Below are 15,679 nucleotides of genomic sequence, written 5' to 3'. Positions count from 1 at the left end.
TAAAGAAAATATTTTTGGTAATTTTTTTTCTTGAAGTATTGGTGATTGGTGGTTTTGGGTTGGTGAAAAAACTCTTGTTTCTCTTTTTCTTTGATTATTTTTGGTGATTTTTAGAGAAAGCATTTTGGCTTTTTTTTTCATTTATTTTGTTTCCTCTTACAGTAAGCATTTTTTGCTTTAAAAGTTTTGGTGATTTTTGATTTTAAAAGAGGAGTTCTTTCATTCTCTTTTCTTTAAATATCATCATACATTTTACAATTTATCGCAGAAAGAAACTGAAAAAAAAAATTACCGTTGCATTTTTAAATTCCAACAGTCCTCGAAGACCTCGTGTTTTCCAACGACATCAGGTATATTTAGATTTACAAAACTTTCCAGGCCCGGACATTGCTCTTTGCAAATTACATGACACTCGTGGGAGCCCACAGAGCACATTTTAATTCAGACGACCTCTGTAAAAATGGCCACGACACTTTTCCCTCGTCCAAGTTTAGCCCAAATTCTGAGCGTTATTTAACCTGTTTACCGACACGCCGCCACACGCTTTAAAAGTCCGAAGGACGGTAACGTCAGCCGAAGACGCCAGCAGAGTGGAAGAGAAACCATCAAAGCCCTGAAATCTTCTCTCAGGAGGCAGCATGAAGAGCTGCCGCTCAAACCAAACTCAGAGGACGCGTGCGGAGCGGCGGGTTCCTCCTGAGCGTCCTCGGCGGCGGGCGGGGGGGCGACCTTTAACGCAGCACCGTACTGATGTCCAATAAAAAGGACCTCTGTGGAATTGCGGGAGCCTGCTAAGAGATCGTTTTACAGGGAAACCAGTCAGAGGTTTGAGTCTGCCAGCAGCGCCGCCGTAACCACAGATCACACACAGGAGCAGGGGGGCGGTCCGGTTCTGCACAGAACCCGGATCTCCGTCCTGGAACCACCACAGGACTTCGCTCACATTCAGCTGTTTGGCAAACTGAGCGACCTCTTTAAAATCTCCCCTAAAAACTCACTTTGACCATTTGGTCTTTTTCTTAACTGATGGATTTTTTTTATTATGAAGAACTGATTTTTAAAGAAAACATTTTGGTGATTGTTGGTTTTTGTGTTTTTTTGGTGATTTTTTGTATTTCTGGTGATTTTTAAGGAAAACATTTTGGTGATTCTCTTTAAAAAATGTTGGTGATTTTTAAAGAAAAAAAACGTGTTGTTTTGTTTTTAATCAATTTTATTGTCATTGAAAAATCAATATTTGGCTTTTTTGTCTATGAAACGTTTTGGTAACTTTTAGAAAAGACATTTTGGCAATTTTTTTTTTTATTTTTACAGAAAACATGATGGTATTTATTCTTTCTTTTTATATTATTTTACCCACTTTTATAGCGTGTATAAAGAAAACATTCTGGTATTATCTTTCACTGGAGATTCTTGGTAATTGTTAGAGAAAGCATTTTGGCAACAAAAAAAATCTTTTTTTTTAAATATATTTTTACAGAAAACATGATGATATTTACCCTATTTTATATCTTGTGGACATTGTTTTAAGCTTTGTTATTGTTTTTTTATTTGAAATAACTTTGTAACTCTGAGTGGTTTTATTTTAATATTCTATGTTTTTAGAAAGCAAAAGTCAGAAGTTGTTTTGGGAGGAAAGAAAGTGAAGTTTGTGTCGATCTCTCTCTGATATGTCCACGTCTCACAAAACTTTCCTGCTGTGATTACAGACACGTGAAGAAACCACAAACACTGATTCAGCTCCGTCTTCTGCGGATCAATAAACTTTCCTCCAACATTTTAATTTTAAATTCAAGTGTAAAAAGTGATGAAACACTTACGGTTCTTTGTGTTGTTCTAAACAGAACCCGAGCGAGCGCTGAAACCATCATCTTCACCAGAATAAGAGCGAACTCAGAGCGCGCTCGCCGAGCCCTGAACACGTGACTGTACGCCGTGTTTTTATTAGAGAACAGAGACGCTCATTCTTCATTTTACAGCTGCTGGCTGCAGCCTTGAGTCACGTAAATTAGCTCTGGCCACCGCAGATCTGCTGCCAGCAAATAAGGATTTTATTTTAGTGGTTGGTGGAGAGAGCAGACAAAGAGACAACTATACTTTGGTGTCATCTGTTTGGACAACTACAAATACCGCCGTGCAGCCGAAAGCCCGCGTGAACCAGTGAAGCTGCCGTCACTGCCAAAAAGTTTTAAGAGAAAAAATTGTCGAACAGTTTTAAAGAGAAAAAAGTCACCAAAAATATTGTATTTTCAGAATTTCAACCCTTTAAATGCCAGGTTTTTGCCACAATGCAACTATGTTTTTAGATGAAAAAAAAAATAATAATAATAATTAATAATAAATGAATTTCAGTCTCCTCCATGCTCAGTGTGTGAGTGTAGCTGCTGACAGTCTGGGATATGTCAGTGTGTGAGTGTAACTGCTGACAGTCTGGGATATGTCAGTGTGTGAGTGTAGCTGCTGACAGTCTGGGATATGTCAGTGTGTGAGTGTAACTGCTGACAGTCTGGGATATGTCAGTGTGTGAGTGTAGCTGCTGACAGTCTGGGATATGTCAGTGTGTGAGTGTAGCTGCTGACAGTCTGGGATATGTCAGTGATCAGCAGCTACATTGACTGTGACAGGTCACCTAGTGGAAATAGCATGTATTTCCTCCATATGCCAAATATGGTCAAAATGACCTCATCAGGTGGAAAATAGTCAAAATGACAAATTCAGAGTCAAAAGCCCAGAATGACACCCAGAAATAATACAAGTCCTGTTTTTCTGCTCTGATGGCTGTGGGATCAAAAATGTCAGTTTGAATGGGTTTCAGTGGAGCATTTTTGGACCTGAACAGTCTGAATGTAACTATTTAGTTTCCACAGTGTATTTTAGACTTATTGTAGGAGCTGAGCTGCAAATTCACTGATTACACTCAAATACACAATCTGGACTACATTTAGGACACATGCATCAACACACACACAGTTATCACAACAGGAAGAAGAAAAGAGACTAAAATGAGACAAACAGGCCCTAAAGGGTTAATAAAACAGCCCTAAGAGTCAAAAGTCATGGGCAACCGAAACCTGCAGCATTCAGTCTAACTGCAATTAGCAGAATAATTTCCAAATCTTTGGGGCTGAAAAAGGTGAAAATTATCAAAGTGAAAACATTCGATGGATGCCATCTGTGTCTGAGAGGAATCAGGACGCTCTGACGTGAAAGAATGAGAAGAAAAACAGAAACCGTCTCTGTCTGTCTGTAAATCGGCAGTGATGCTGGCGGGGGGGGATTATGGACTGGGGGTAATCGTCGTGTCCACAGAGGGATTACACTGTGCTCGGCCGGCTGCAGACATCTCTTTTTGGGGGGGTTGGCAGATTGGAAACAGCGTGGCAGAAATGTATTTTTCATCAGATGCTGGGACGTCAGGGTGAGCGTGACAAACACACCGAGGCCCGGGACACATGGAGACGTGCTACAGCAGCCGGCGGCATCGCCGCATTAAATTCATCATTATCCAAATTTAAGAGTCCGAGCAAGAAGCAGGACTTATCCAAAATCATAATATCATCATTTACTGTCTTTCAACAGAATCAAACTGTGATCAAACGATCAAAATATCTCTAACTATGATGTTGGTTTTATACATAACTGATGTAAACTGGAATGGTGTTTATATTTAAAAAGCCTAGATGCTTTTTTAAATAATGAAAATTCTGTTTAAAAAAAAAAAACACAATTAAAATAAGAAATTGCCGGAAAATTACCTTAAAAAAAAGAAAAACAAACAAATTAAAAAATGACTGAAAAAGTGACGTATACATGTTTGTTCTGTAACTTTAAATAAATAATTTTAAAATTATATCAGTTTTTCCCCTTTGTTTGATAATTTTCTAATAAACCTTTACCCTTTAAAACATGTTCTCATTCTGATGTCAAACTACCTTTTTTTATCCAAAACTGATGTGAACTTTAGTGTTGGCGTTGTGTTTATTTTTGTTTTTAAAATGCCAAGATGATTTTTAATTTAGAAATTTAATGTTATAATAAAAAAATAGATAAATGATAAAAACTAATTTAATATAAAATATATAATATTAAAGAACTGCAGAATTTCAGAAAACACAATAACTCATTAATCTGCACACACGTCATCATTAAATGTGTGTAAGAGTGCTCTTTTGTGTGTGTAAATTCTGTTTTTAGCTGAGAGCAAACCCAAATCAGAAAACATCTGTGAATGTCACAATCTTTTTATTTAAAAAAAAAACTGTGTAGCTGTTATTTTCAGAGACCTGTCTTATTGTATTTTTTGCATATTAATTATTGCTCTTTGAAAAGCAAATGATTACTTGATTAATCAATGGATTAAGGCTTCTTACGGAAATGTACAAATAGTGAGAAAAATGTGCAAAGTAGCCACAGTGTCACTGTGGTTTACCGTCACATTAATCCTGAGGCAGGTGTGTCGTGTCCCGAGCACCGAGACGTGCAGCAGCCGAGTTAATCACTTTTTAATTGATCACTTTTGGATGTATAAAGTCTGATGGATTGGTCGATCCCGAACCGGCGACGACAGTCTGGAGCTCACAAACACCTGAAAAATCTCCCAATCTGATGTGAGCGAGCCACAAGCAGCCCAACAAACAAACAGAAAGAGGATGAAGATGAGCAGAAAGCAGGTCACCGAGTTCACACCGATGTTCTCCACTCATCAATTACTGATGAAGATGCTGAGAGGAGGAGGAGGAGGAGGAGGAGGAGCTGGACTGGATGTTTACAGGATAAACAAAAACTAAAGGAATCACTTTATATTATATATATTTATTTATTTTTTGTTTTGCTTTGTTTTGCAATTTATTATTATTATTATATTTATTTATTTGAGGAGCGACTTATGTGTTTTATTTTGGCTCCAGGGGAGGGACATATAACATTAAATGGCTGTATTTTATATTTATCTTAATGGTGATTTTTTTTAATGGGCCTTTTTTTTCTTCTTTCAAAGGTGTTGGCAATTTTTAAGAAAAAAAACAAACTTTTTTTCTCCAAACTTTTTGGTGATTTTTAAAGGAGAAGGTATTGGCAATTTTCATTAAAATGATTGGTGATATTTTGCAAACAAATTTTTTTCATACATTTTTTTGTGATTTTTAAAGAAAAAAAATCTTTAAAATTTTTTGGCAATTTGTTTTTTTTTTGGGGGGGGGGTGGTATTTTAAGAAAAGGGTTTTTTAAAGAAAATATGTTGTTAATTTTTTTTTCCTTTTTGGCAATTCTTGGGTTTTTTGGCTTTTTCCAATCTTCCACACCTGCAAGCCAAACCATTTTGTTTTAGACACTGTTAAAAAGGAAATTATCATTGGATTTTCAAATTTGTCTCTGAACACATCATGTGTTACTAGACAGGTTCAAAAAGTCCAAGTTTTTTCCATAACTTTCAGCATGTATTCAGTTTTCCAAAACGTTTCCAGGTTTGGAAATTAAGAGGTGATGATTTCAGGATTGTGGTGAAGGTGGTTCTCCTGTGAGATGATCTAAAAGAGAACAATTGTTCTACTAGACTCAGCCTTATAAATATTTCTTCAGTGACACTAGCTTTAAATTATTTCTCTGATGACACATGAAGGGTTAAGTGATTATTACATTACATAATAAATCTAAACCTTCAGACAGCTGTAACCGTGCAGACTCTAAATCAGTCAGTCAGTCACAGAAAAACTCAAACAGATCGGACAACATTCCTGTCTGTTAACCCTGCGGCTGCAGCAGCGGCATCTCCGTTTCCTCTCGTCCCGTTAGCTGGCAGCGAGGTGAAACACGCCGCAACCATCAAACACACCACAAACCTGCAGAGTGACTTCTCTTCCAACGTAACAACAGATTAACGGACGTGTCTGCAACCTGACACACGAGTTAAATAACTGGTGTAAATGCTGTCACGATTTCGCACTCATGAATCAAACGTGTGTCAGTAAAAGAGGAGATTTTATCACATCATAATTAGAGCTGGGCGATAAAACAATAACGATATCAACTGCGACATAACTTTTCCTCAACTGAAATATGACGTAGTTGATAAAATGTCCATAGATCGTATTTCAGCATGTTTTGATAGACAACACAAACAGCCAATGATAATAAGAATAGAGCCGCGGAGAACCAAATGCAGAGAAGGAGTGTTTGACAGCCACAGCATTTCATCAAACAGCTGATGGTCCGACAGCAGCGCAGTGAGACAGACAAACAGAGCGCAGCTTCTCCTCACAGCACCAAAGTGTCTGAAACAGACACATCTGCAGAGGTGAAAGTGACTTCTTTAGACTCTACAGACGACTTTGTGTTAGTTTCAGCTTTAATCAGACTTTGGATGCATTATTTAGAAACAGCAGGACGCATCGCTCCGTGTCTCATCCGGCCGCTCGCGCTGAGCTCTCATTATTATTACCAGGGGCAGATGTAATGTTTTGGGGGCCCGGGGCCACAAGCACATGAGCTTATTTTCAGCCTTTCTCTAACTGTGAATGTCGGCAGGCTGTCGGCAGCTATAGGAGAAGTAGGCCGACTCAAAAGTTTTTAATTCCTGAGTAAAATGATTAACAGCACAGAAGTTTGACAGAAGCTGAAGTCAGAGTCCTGCAGTCAGGAGAGGTTGGCCTATTATCAGCACAATGTGCTTCAATTTACCTGAAGTTTGTTTCAGATGGAGCTTTTCATTTTTATATAATGCTGGAAAGTTTAATCAATAATAGTAAATCATATGTTTATTACACTCCAACACACCATGGTCACATGACACTGTGTCAGTGAACTATGAGGGCAAAAAACAAACCACAAAAAAAGAGCAAAAACAAAAAAACCTTCTTTAAACATATACATTGCTCAATTAAATTCTTGTTGGGTTTTTTTTTTACTTTTAAAAAGCATAATGTTTAAAATGTTAAATGTGTACTGATGGGACAAACAAACACAAACACACACACACACACTCTGAAAACTACGTCCATCTCCACTTTGGCAAAATAACAAGAGGCCAAGGGCCAACAGCCCAAATACGCACTTCTAGGATTTTAGGACATTTCCACACTTATAAGACATTCCTAGGATTTTAGAACATTTCTTTAATTTTGGGACATTTGTACAATTTTAGGACGTTTCTAGGATTTGATGGTGTTTCTTTGATTTAGGGACATTTCTAGGATTTTAGGATGTTTCGACAGTTTTAGGACGTTCCAAGAATTTTAGGACATTTCTACAATTAAGGACATGTCTAGGATTTCAGGACATTTAGGACAGGATCAACAAGCTCCATTTTGGTGCTTTTTCATGCACTCTGGCACCTTATGAAGCCTAAAAGGACAAAAAATATTCAGAGTGAATCAGTTTATTTTTACTGGGAATTAGAAAACGGTTGGGGGGGCTCCTGATCTGAGTTTCCTCCTCTCGGGACTTCAGCAGGTTCCTTCAGTGTTTTCTTCCAGATGCTGCTGCTGCAGTTTGAGTTGCGTGTGCGCTCACACGGTCACACCGACACACTTTACGACCTCTCGCCCCGCTGCAACGGCTCAAACAAACACGAAGGACGGCTGCGGCCACGATGGCCGACTCTTTGCTGCAGATCTACAAACGTGACGAGGTCGCGGAGGTCGGCGGGAGCTGAGAGAAATCATCAGTTTCCTGAACTTCTGAAACCGGCTTCCAGATTGTAATCATTTGAAAACACCGCCTCTTCTGTCGCCGTGGAAACAGTGAGAACGGTGACGTCACAGCCACACTTCGCTCAGGTGTGTGGTCTTTTTCTATGGTCTGTCATTACAAAGTTACACCGCCAACTACTGGCCTGTTCAGCATACTGCAGCGTTTTGGGTTTTTTACGTGTACGCGAGGATCGTTCTCAAAATGTTATCATAGGAACGCTGATTTTTTTTAAAAACACAAAGACTTTTCCATTTTTAGCAGCGCTGGTCTGGTCTAAACGTGACCTAAACCAGACGTTCACCATCACTGCAGCGCACAGATTTGTCAATAAGAGTCAGCGCTCCCACGTGACACGACTGTGACCCCGGTGAGCCACATTTACTCACATTTCTGCAGCTCGAGTTACTATTTTATTTGCAGATAACACATATTCATTATTCTGTGAAAAACTGCACAGTCGATATTTTGCATATTTTATTCTCCTCTGATGAAACACTGAGCAGCTCTTTCCTCTCATACATCGACTGATGTATTTTACTTTTTTTTCTATTTTACATTTGTATTTTAGATCTGCGATTCTTGACTTTTGCGGCACTTTTTAAATTTTTTTCTTGCTGTGTACATTGTGCAAAGGGTGCTCCAATCACAAACCAGCTTCAAACCTTTCACGTGTTTCCCTCACTGACAGAAACTGCAGATTAAAATGCCGCCAGGGAAAAACGATCTAAAAGCTGGGAAAAATGTCTTGGGGACAAAATTAGGCCATTTTTTACAGGTCATTTCTTTGTTCCTTTTGTTTTTCTACTTTTTTTGATAATCTCGAGTAACTTTTTTGTGCTTTTTACTAATTTCTTGTAAATTTTGGGATAATTCCTTCTTTCATTCCAATAATTTCTTCTTTCGTTTCATTCTTTTTTCTTCGACATATGAACCTTTGCGGACCCTCAGGACATCAGGGGCCCATGAGGGGCCCTCAGGACATCAGGGGCCCTCAGGACAGGCTTACTGACCATCCCAAGAGTCAGAACTAAGCTCAGTGAAGCAGCGTTTTGTTATCATGCACCACAGACCTGGAATGACCTGGAATAACCTGGAATAACCTCTCAGATGATCAAGAAGCCCCGACTCTGAGCACACCCAAAGCTAAAAACATCCCTGTTTTACACTCCCTGCTCCACCCAATAATGACTGCAAACTTATTTTAAACTTGATTTAAATCATCTTAAATCATCTTTTTATCACTGCACCTCTTGTCTGCACTTCTGCTATTTTTAATTTTTTTTTTAGAATAAATAAAAAAAATTGTAATTAATTTGACCTTTTATATGTTGTCTCTTTACTCTTTGATTGTAAATCTGTGTCCTTTAATAAGTTTTGATATTTTAGTGCCCTGTAAAGCACTCTGAATTGCCCTGTTTTATGAAATGTGTTTACAAATGAAGCTGCTTTGCCTTTCGTTACTCATTTCATTCCTCACAGTTTTGAAAAATGAAACCCACTGTTTAGGTGTCAAAGGGTTAAACAGACTACAGAGAGAGGTATCGTACCTATGAGAGCCTGGAAGAGGTTGCTCTGGAAGATGTCAATGACCCTCTGGATGGAGTGGCGGAGCTGCCGGTCCTCGGCGTGGTGCAGCTTGGCCCGGTACTCCTCCAGCAGCAGCAGGGCTCGCTGTGCATCTGTGACAGGAGGAGGAGGCAGAGGTGAGGCGGGACACAGCAGGTAGATAAAAGGAGCGGCGAGCGGTCGCTGCTTCACTCGGGGCCTCGGCGGCTACAGAAATGATCTGAGACGGGACGGCGGCAGAGAGCAGCTCCTGCAGACGACCGTCGCTCTGCTCTGAACAAACAGCTGCTTTACTGATGCGACCATCGCTCCGTTTAGTGTCAAACTTTGAGAAAATACAAAAAAATACGAGACTGCTGCAAAGTTTCAGGTCAGCACTGATGAGTTTAAGGCCTCGAGCAGAGACGGGTCAGTGTATCAGGCTGAGCGCAGAGCGGAGCATCAGGTCAGATTTGGGTTAACGGAGCATCAAAACTCAAAAACCAAATCCTGACTAATCAGAAACTGAACAGATTTTTACCAATAAATTTCCAGGAGCATAAATTCTCTAAAACAACCTAAATATCTTAATATTTTTGGGCGATTTTACAGTTCTCTTTACAATTTTTTTGGCATTTTTTATTTTTTTTATTTTCTTTGTTGTTAAGCAATTTCAAACTAAATAAATATTTTTCCCTTTAAAAATTCAGGTAGTTTTTACAATTTTTTGATAATTTTGCATTTAATTTTTTCATTCATTCATTTTTGTTTAACTGTTTTCTAGTTTTCTGATCATTTTCTTCTTGGATTTTTTTCAAATTTTTGCTAATTTTGGGGATCTTTTTTTTTTAAGTTGCTCATTACCTTCTTCCCGTGTTTTTAAGCCAATTTGCTCAGTTTTCGAAGGATTAACTCACTGAGAGTTTGACACAATTTAGGATTTTTTTTAAAGGATAAAAGTAAAAGTTAACAAGTGTATTAATAGCGCAAATAAATAAGATTTATATTTTATTTGTTTGTCTGTTTTTTGGGTTTGTTTGGTTTTTTTTACAGTAAACCTACTACAAGAAAGCCAGGGGAAACATGGGGGGACAGTCAAAGAGCAATTTGGCAAAAATTATTACCATTTCTGCATTAAATTAGTAGTATTGAAAAAATTTGTAATTTCTCTCAAGTTTCACATTGCCTTCTTCCCATGTTTTTTTTTTTAAGAAAATAAGGCGATTTGCTCAGCTTTCAAAGGATTAACTCAGACACACTGACACAATTTAGCATTTTTTAAAGAATGCAAGTAAAAGTAATTAAGTTTATTAATAAAACAAATAAATAAGAATTTATACTTTTTATTTATTTTTGGACAGTTAACCTAATTAAAGAAAGCTGGAGGAAAAGTAAATGAGCTATTTGGCAAAAACTGAAAAAGTTAGTTCAGTAGTTTATATAGTGAAAATATTTTACAGGATAATTAACATTCACCTTATTCAGGTCATTCAATAATACGTTTGATGTTTTTTGTCATTTGTCATTTTTTCCACTCGTTAGTTTTTTACTGTTTGAATTTGGATTTCTTTTTCTAATTTTCAGATTACAAAGTACAAAGTTGCTCATTATTTGTGTAGTGTTTTATTGATAAAATCAAGCCAGTTTGCTCAGATATAAAAAGTATTAACTCGCTGACACAATTTAGGATTTTTTAGGACAACAGTTGAAGTAAACAAGTTTATTAAAGTCACAAAGAGATGAGAATATTTTTACTAATTTTCCAAGAGTTAACCTAGATGAAGAAAGCCGTGAGCGTGCTGTAAATATTTTATTAATAATAGAGTTTATTTTTAGGTGGGCTCGTCTCCAGACAAGGTGCCCCATATACAACTTGGTTAGCAACAGCGGCTAACCGGGCTAGCCCTACTTTAACTGACTTTACCTGCCCGGCACGGCCCGGCACGGCCCGGCTGAAATAAAGGCGTGTGTGCTGCGTTGGTGTGGAGTTATATTTGTGTGTGTTGGGGTGTTTTGTGCGCAGTGAAAGCTGCAGTTTGAGTTTCTCCCGGTGGACAGGCGGCGGTTAGCCTGTTAGCCTGCTAGTTAATGTGTTTAAGTGAGCGGCTTACCTTTCTTTCGGACTGGCATGGTTCGGTCTGGCTCGGCTCGGTTCACTCCCGTGTTAGCCGCATACACTCCCGGCACGGGACAAGCTGTGTTTTCCTTCTTTTTATTGGTTATTCCGCCCGGTTAAACCCCGCTGTCACCGCTCCAAGTCTGGACAAAATCCCTCCACGACGACACCAAGTTCCTCCCGAGTCCGAGTCCGACAAACAAACTCCGAGTCCGGGGGGAAACTGACACGTCCGAGCCGAAAAACAGCGACAAACCTCCGGGGGAGACTCACACGGCAACACACGGGAGCTCCGGTGAGAACAAGTGTCACAAAAAAGCCAGCAGGCTCCGGGAAAAAAAAAAAGCTCCGGGTCCGTTACCGACTCTGCGTGCTGCACTTCCCCGCCACAGAGGCTCCCTGCCCCGGCGTGCACCGCGCAGGCTGCCCGCTGGTGGCGACACACGGCCGGTTCAAAAAAGAGTTAAGAGAAAGTGAAAACACTCCGGAGGTGCATGCAGGAGCTGCTCCTCCTGCTCCTCCTGCTGCTCCTGCTCTCTGCAGGGAGGTGATCCGCTCCGGAGCTCCGTCTGCAGATTATTACAGCCAAACTTCAAAGTGCAGCCTGGCGGCACACCTCAAACTCACAGCAGCTCGTGCCAAACCGACTTATCCCGCACTGGCACGCACGCTTCATACGTCCTGGGCTGTTTATTCCCAACACGAGCCTGCATTCGTGTCAAACTTCTCCCAGCGCAAATCCCTCCTCTCCTCCTGCCTACTTCCTCTTTTATTCCTCCTCTCTTTTCTTTCTCCTTCCTCCTCCTCTTCCTCCTCCTCCTCCTCCCCAGGTCTACAAATTCCAAACTTTCCTCCAAAATGGCGTCTCACGGAGCTGCAAATGTGAACCATGTGATTTCCAAAAGACCTACCCCTCCAACCTGCCGCCCAATCATGCAGCTCACCTACAAGGAGGTGGCGAGGAGGAGGAGGAGGAGGAGGAGGAGGGCGGGGGAAAGTTTGGGATCAAGAGAAGGAGAAAGTCTGAGAGGAAAGAGGGAAGCGAGAAAAACTCCAGGATGAAAAATGGAAAAGAAATGTAAAAGCATAGAAAGGAGAAGGAGAGGAAGAGGAGGTGAAAAATAAAGAGAGAAAAACTCCATTTACATCCCCGGGGCCAAATCTGGCCCCTGAGACAGAGCCAGATTTGGGCCCCAGCACTGACCTTAAAAATAAAGTGATTTACTCTGTGAACAGTTTTTGTCAGAGACATAAAACAGCATCAAAATAGAGCTTGTTGATCAAAAAGCACCAGAGGAGGATCCCCACACCCCCGACAGAGGACACAGCTGAGACACCGATGTCCCAAAATCTGAGAAATGTCCTAAAATTATTTCAATGTCCTAAAATAATTAAAATGTCCCATAAATCCAAGAATGTTTTAAAATCAGAGAAACATCCCCAAATCCTTGAAATATCCTAAAATCCTAGAAATGTTATCAAATCATGGGGCGCCCAGGTGCTCCGTTGGAAGAGCGGGTGCCCATGTACAGAGGCCGTGTCCTCGCTGCAGCGTCCGCAGGTTCGATTCTGGCTTCAGCCCTTTGATGCATTTCACCCCCCCCACCCCCCCTTTCACCCTGCATCTGTCCTGACTCAGATAAAGACAAAAGCCACAAATAATCTTTAAAAAAATGTCATAAAACCCTTAAAAATGTCTTAAAATCTGTGAAATGTCCAAAAATCCTTAAAATATCTACATATATATCTACATATATATATGTAGATATATGTATATATATATATATGTGTATATATATGTAGATATATATATATTTATATGTATATGTTGTAATTCCTGTCATTTCAGTTGCTGTGCGTCCCTCTACTGACCACAGCTGAAATGTAATTAAATATATTTATTCAAGTACTGTACTGAAGTACAAATGTGTGGTATTTTTACTTTAATTAAGTATTCTAATCTCGTGCCAGTTTCCACTTTGACTCCACTGCACTTCAGAGGGAAATATTGTACTTTTTACTCCACTACTATTCTTAACTACTTTTTAAAGATTTTTATTTGCTATAATCAAAAAGAAAAGGAAAACAAATTCCAGAAGACTGTATTTATACTTATCTTAAGTGTATATTTAAAATTATGTTTTTTATGGGGTTTGTTTTGCTCATTTCTTTGTAATTTTTTAATAATTTCTTGCTCATTTTTGGGAGATTTCTCATTGAGTTGCTCGTCTCTTTTTATGTTTTACTGAGCCGGTTGGCTGGTTTCAGATTGTGAAGGAAGTTTCCAAACATTAAACTGAACTCTAGTAATGAACTGATTAGATTTTGGTGGTCGAAGGTCAAAGGTCAAGATCCCAGTGACCTCATTCATCATGTTTTTGGCCGTAACTGAGAAACCCTGAGGAGGTAAACTGAGCTGATCTTCACACACGGATGGAAACTGTAGGTGCACGTGAACAGGAGCCTTTGCATTGAAACATGTTGCATAAATAACATAAAATAAAACTGAATACAGGAAAAACTACAGTTTTTTTGCTGACTTTTATATAGAATCACTATATTTTTATATTTGTAAATTACCTAAATCTCTGCAAAAATTAAAAACAGGACATTTCTTGGATTTTAGGTCATTTCTCAGATTTCAGGACGTTTCTTAGATTTTAGAACATTTCTGGGATTTTATGACATTTTTAGGATTTTAGGACATTTTTAGGATTTTAGGATGCTTCTTAGATTTTAGGAAATTTCTCGACTTTAGGACATTTTCTAGAGTAGGACATTTGTACAGAATCTCTGTATATTTCTTTAACTGTAAATCACTTAAATCTCTGTCATAATAATTAAAAACAGTTTCCGGCTGCACGACTGACGAGATTTAAGTCGCTTCGAGAAAGGTCAGAGGTCACAAATCCATCCTTTGGTCACGACGAAGATGAAACGTCCTCCTCCTCGTCCTCACTGAGCGAAACGTCCCCTCTTTGTCTGTCTTTGTCTCGTGTCGTCTCTCTCATGTGCTGATGCAAACCACTGGAAGCTGTGGCCCAGATTAAAGAGAGCAGTTCCGGTGAAAGGAGGAGGCCTTTATTTTTAGACGGTCATGTTTAATGAATGGCCTCGCCTCGAGTCTCGGGCTCGTCGTATTAAAGCAGAGAAGAAGAGGCCTGCTCTGCTCTCACGCCATCAGTCAGTGACGGGACGGAGAGACGCTGCGGATTCAAAGGTGCTGCGAATGACGGCTGATCGAAATGTTGTCGGTAGATGACAGAAATGTGTTTTCAAGCTTCACTCAGAGCGTGTTGGTGAAAAAGAGGAGCAGAAAAACGTCAGGTGGTTCCTCTGCACGTGTTGCACCACAAATACAGAAACGATTATATCCTTTTTTTAATCACATCACATATTTCATAAATTAAACAATTCATTTTATGTCATTTCAGCTGCAAGCAAGGGTTAAATGTGCAGCCATTTTGCTGTCAGTTTGTTAAACTTCTGCCAGAATTTCAAGAAATATCCAACCTGGAAGTATTACTGCAGTACTCAGAGGTTACGCTCATGCAAAAGCTGTAATACCCCTGTGTAGAAATACTCTGTTACAAGTAAAACTCCTGCATTCAAAATTTTACTCGAGTACAAAAGTCACAGTCATCAAAATATTCTCAAAGTATCAAAAGTAAAAGTACTCATTATGCAGAATTCATAGTCATCATAGTTTATGAGCTGATTTATATTTTGTATTAGACGTCCAGTGTGTGGGATTTAGGGGGAAATGGAAAATACTATATGAAGTATTTTAGGATGTTTATTTAATTGTAGGACATTTCTTGGATTTAGGGACATTTCTTACATTTTAATAACTTTCTAGGATTTTAGGACATTTCAAAGATTTTTGGTAATTTCTTGGATTTTGGGACATTTTTGGATTTTCTGACATTTCTATGATTTTAGGATGTTTCTAGGATTTTAGGACATTTCTCATGTTTTAGGATGGTTCTCGAATTGTAGGATGTTTTGAAGATTTTTCTCTTCAAAACAAGACCTCTGGACATTTCCAGGATTTTAGGACATTTCATGGAATTTATGATGGGATTTTTATGATGTTTTTAGGATTTTAGAAGATTTCTTGGATTTGAAAACAGTTTTTAGGATTTTGGGATGGTCCTATGAATTTAGGAAGTTTCTTGGATTTTAGAATATTTCCGGGATTTTAGGACATTTCCAGGATCTTAGGATGTTTCTCTGATGGCACCCTATCAGGGACCAGATTTGGCCCGCAGGCCATAAGTTGAGTATCACTATATTCACACAAACAAACAAACAAACAAACGGATGGAGGCA

The 15,679-nt window shown here is 39.1% G+C and overlaps 1 protein-coding gene across 15 annotated transcripts in view; it reads right to left on the bottom strand.

Annotated features, from left to right (window-relative positions):
• The window catches only part of LOC121951929 (discs large homolog 1-like protein), a 122,234-nt gene extending 110,040 nt beyond the window's left edge, over positions 1-12,194 (bottom strand). For 6 of the 15 annotated variants that reach the window (XM_088085979.1, XM_088085981.1, XM_088085977.1 and 3 more), the window contains exons 1-2: positions 11,343-12,193; positions 9,234-9,365 (exon numbers count right to left, since the gene is read on the bottom strand). In XM_088085979.1, the coding sequence (XP_087942105.1) occupies positions 9,234-9,365; positions 11,343-11,361 (151 nt within the window). In that variant the 5' untranslated portion in view covers positions 11,362-12,193. Of the gene's footprint in view, positions 1-9,233; positions 9,366-11,342 lie in introns of all 15 variants that reach the window. The other 9 variants (XM_088085991.1, XM_088085975.1, XM_088085976.1 and 6 more) reach the window with 3 other exon arrangements.
• Between the last annotated feature and the right edge of the window lie 3,485 nt (positions 12,195-15,679).

Source organism: Plectropomus leopardus, chromosome 12 (genome assembly GCF_026936395.1).
Source record: "Plectropomus leopardus strain MGB_pleo_1.0 chromosome 12, ASM2693639v1, whole genome shotgun sequence".
Taxonomy (NCBI): Eukaryota; Metazoa; Chordata; class Actinopteri; order Perciformes; family Serranidae; genus Plectropomus; species Plectropomus leopardus.
Note: the sequence above shows the minus strand (reverse complement) of the source record. Positions and strands in the feature narration are given on the sequence as shown.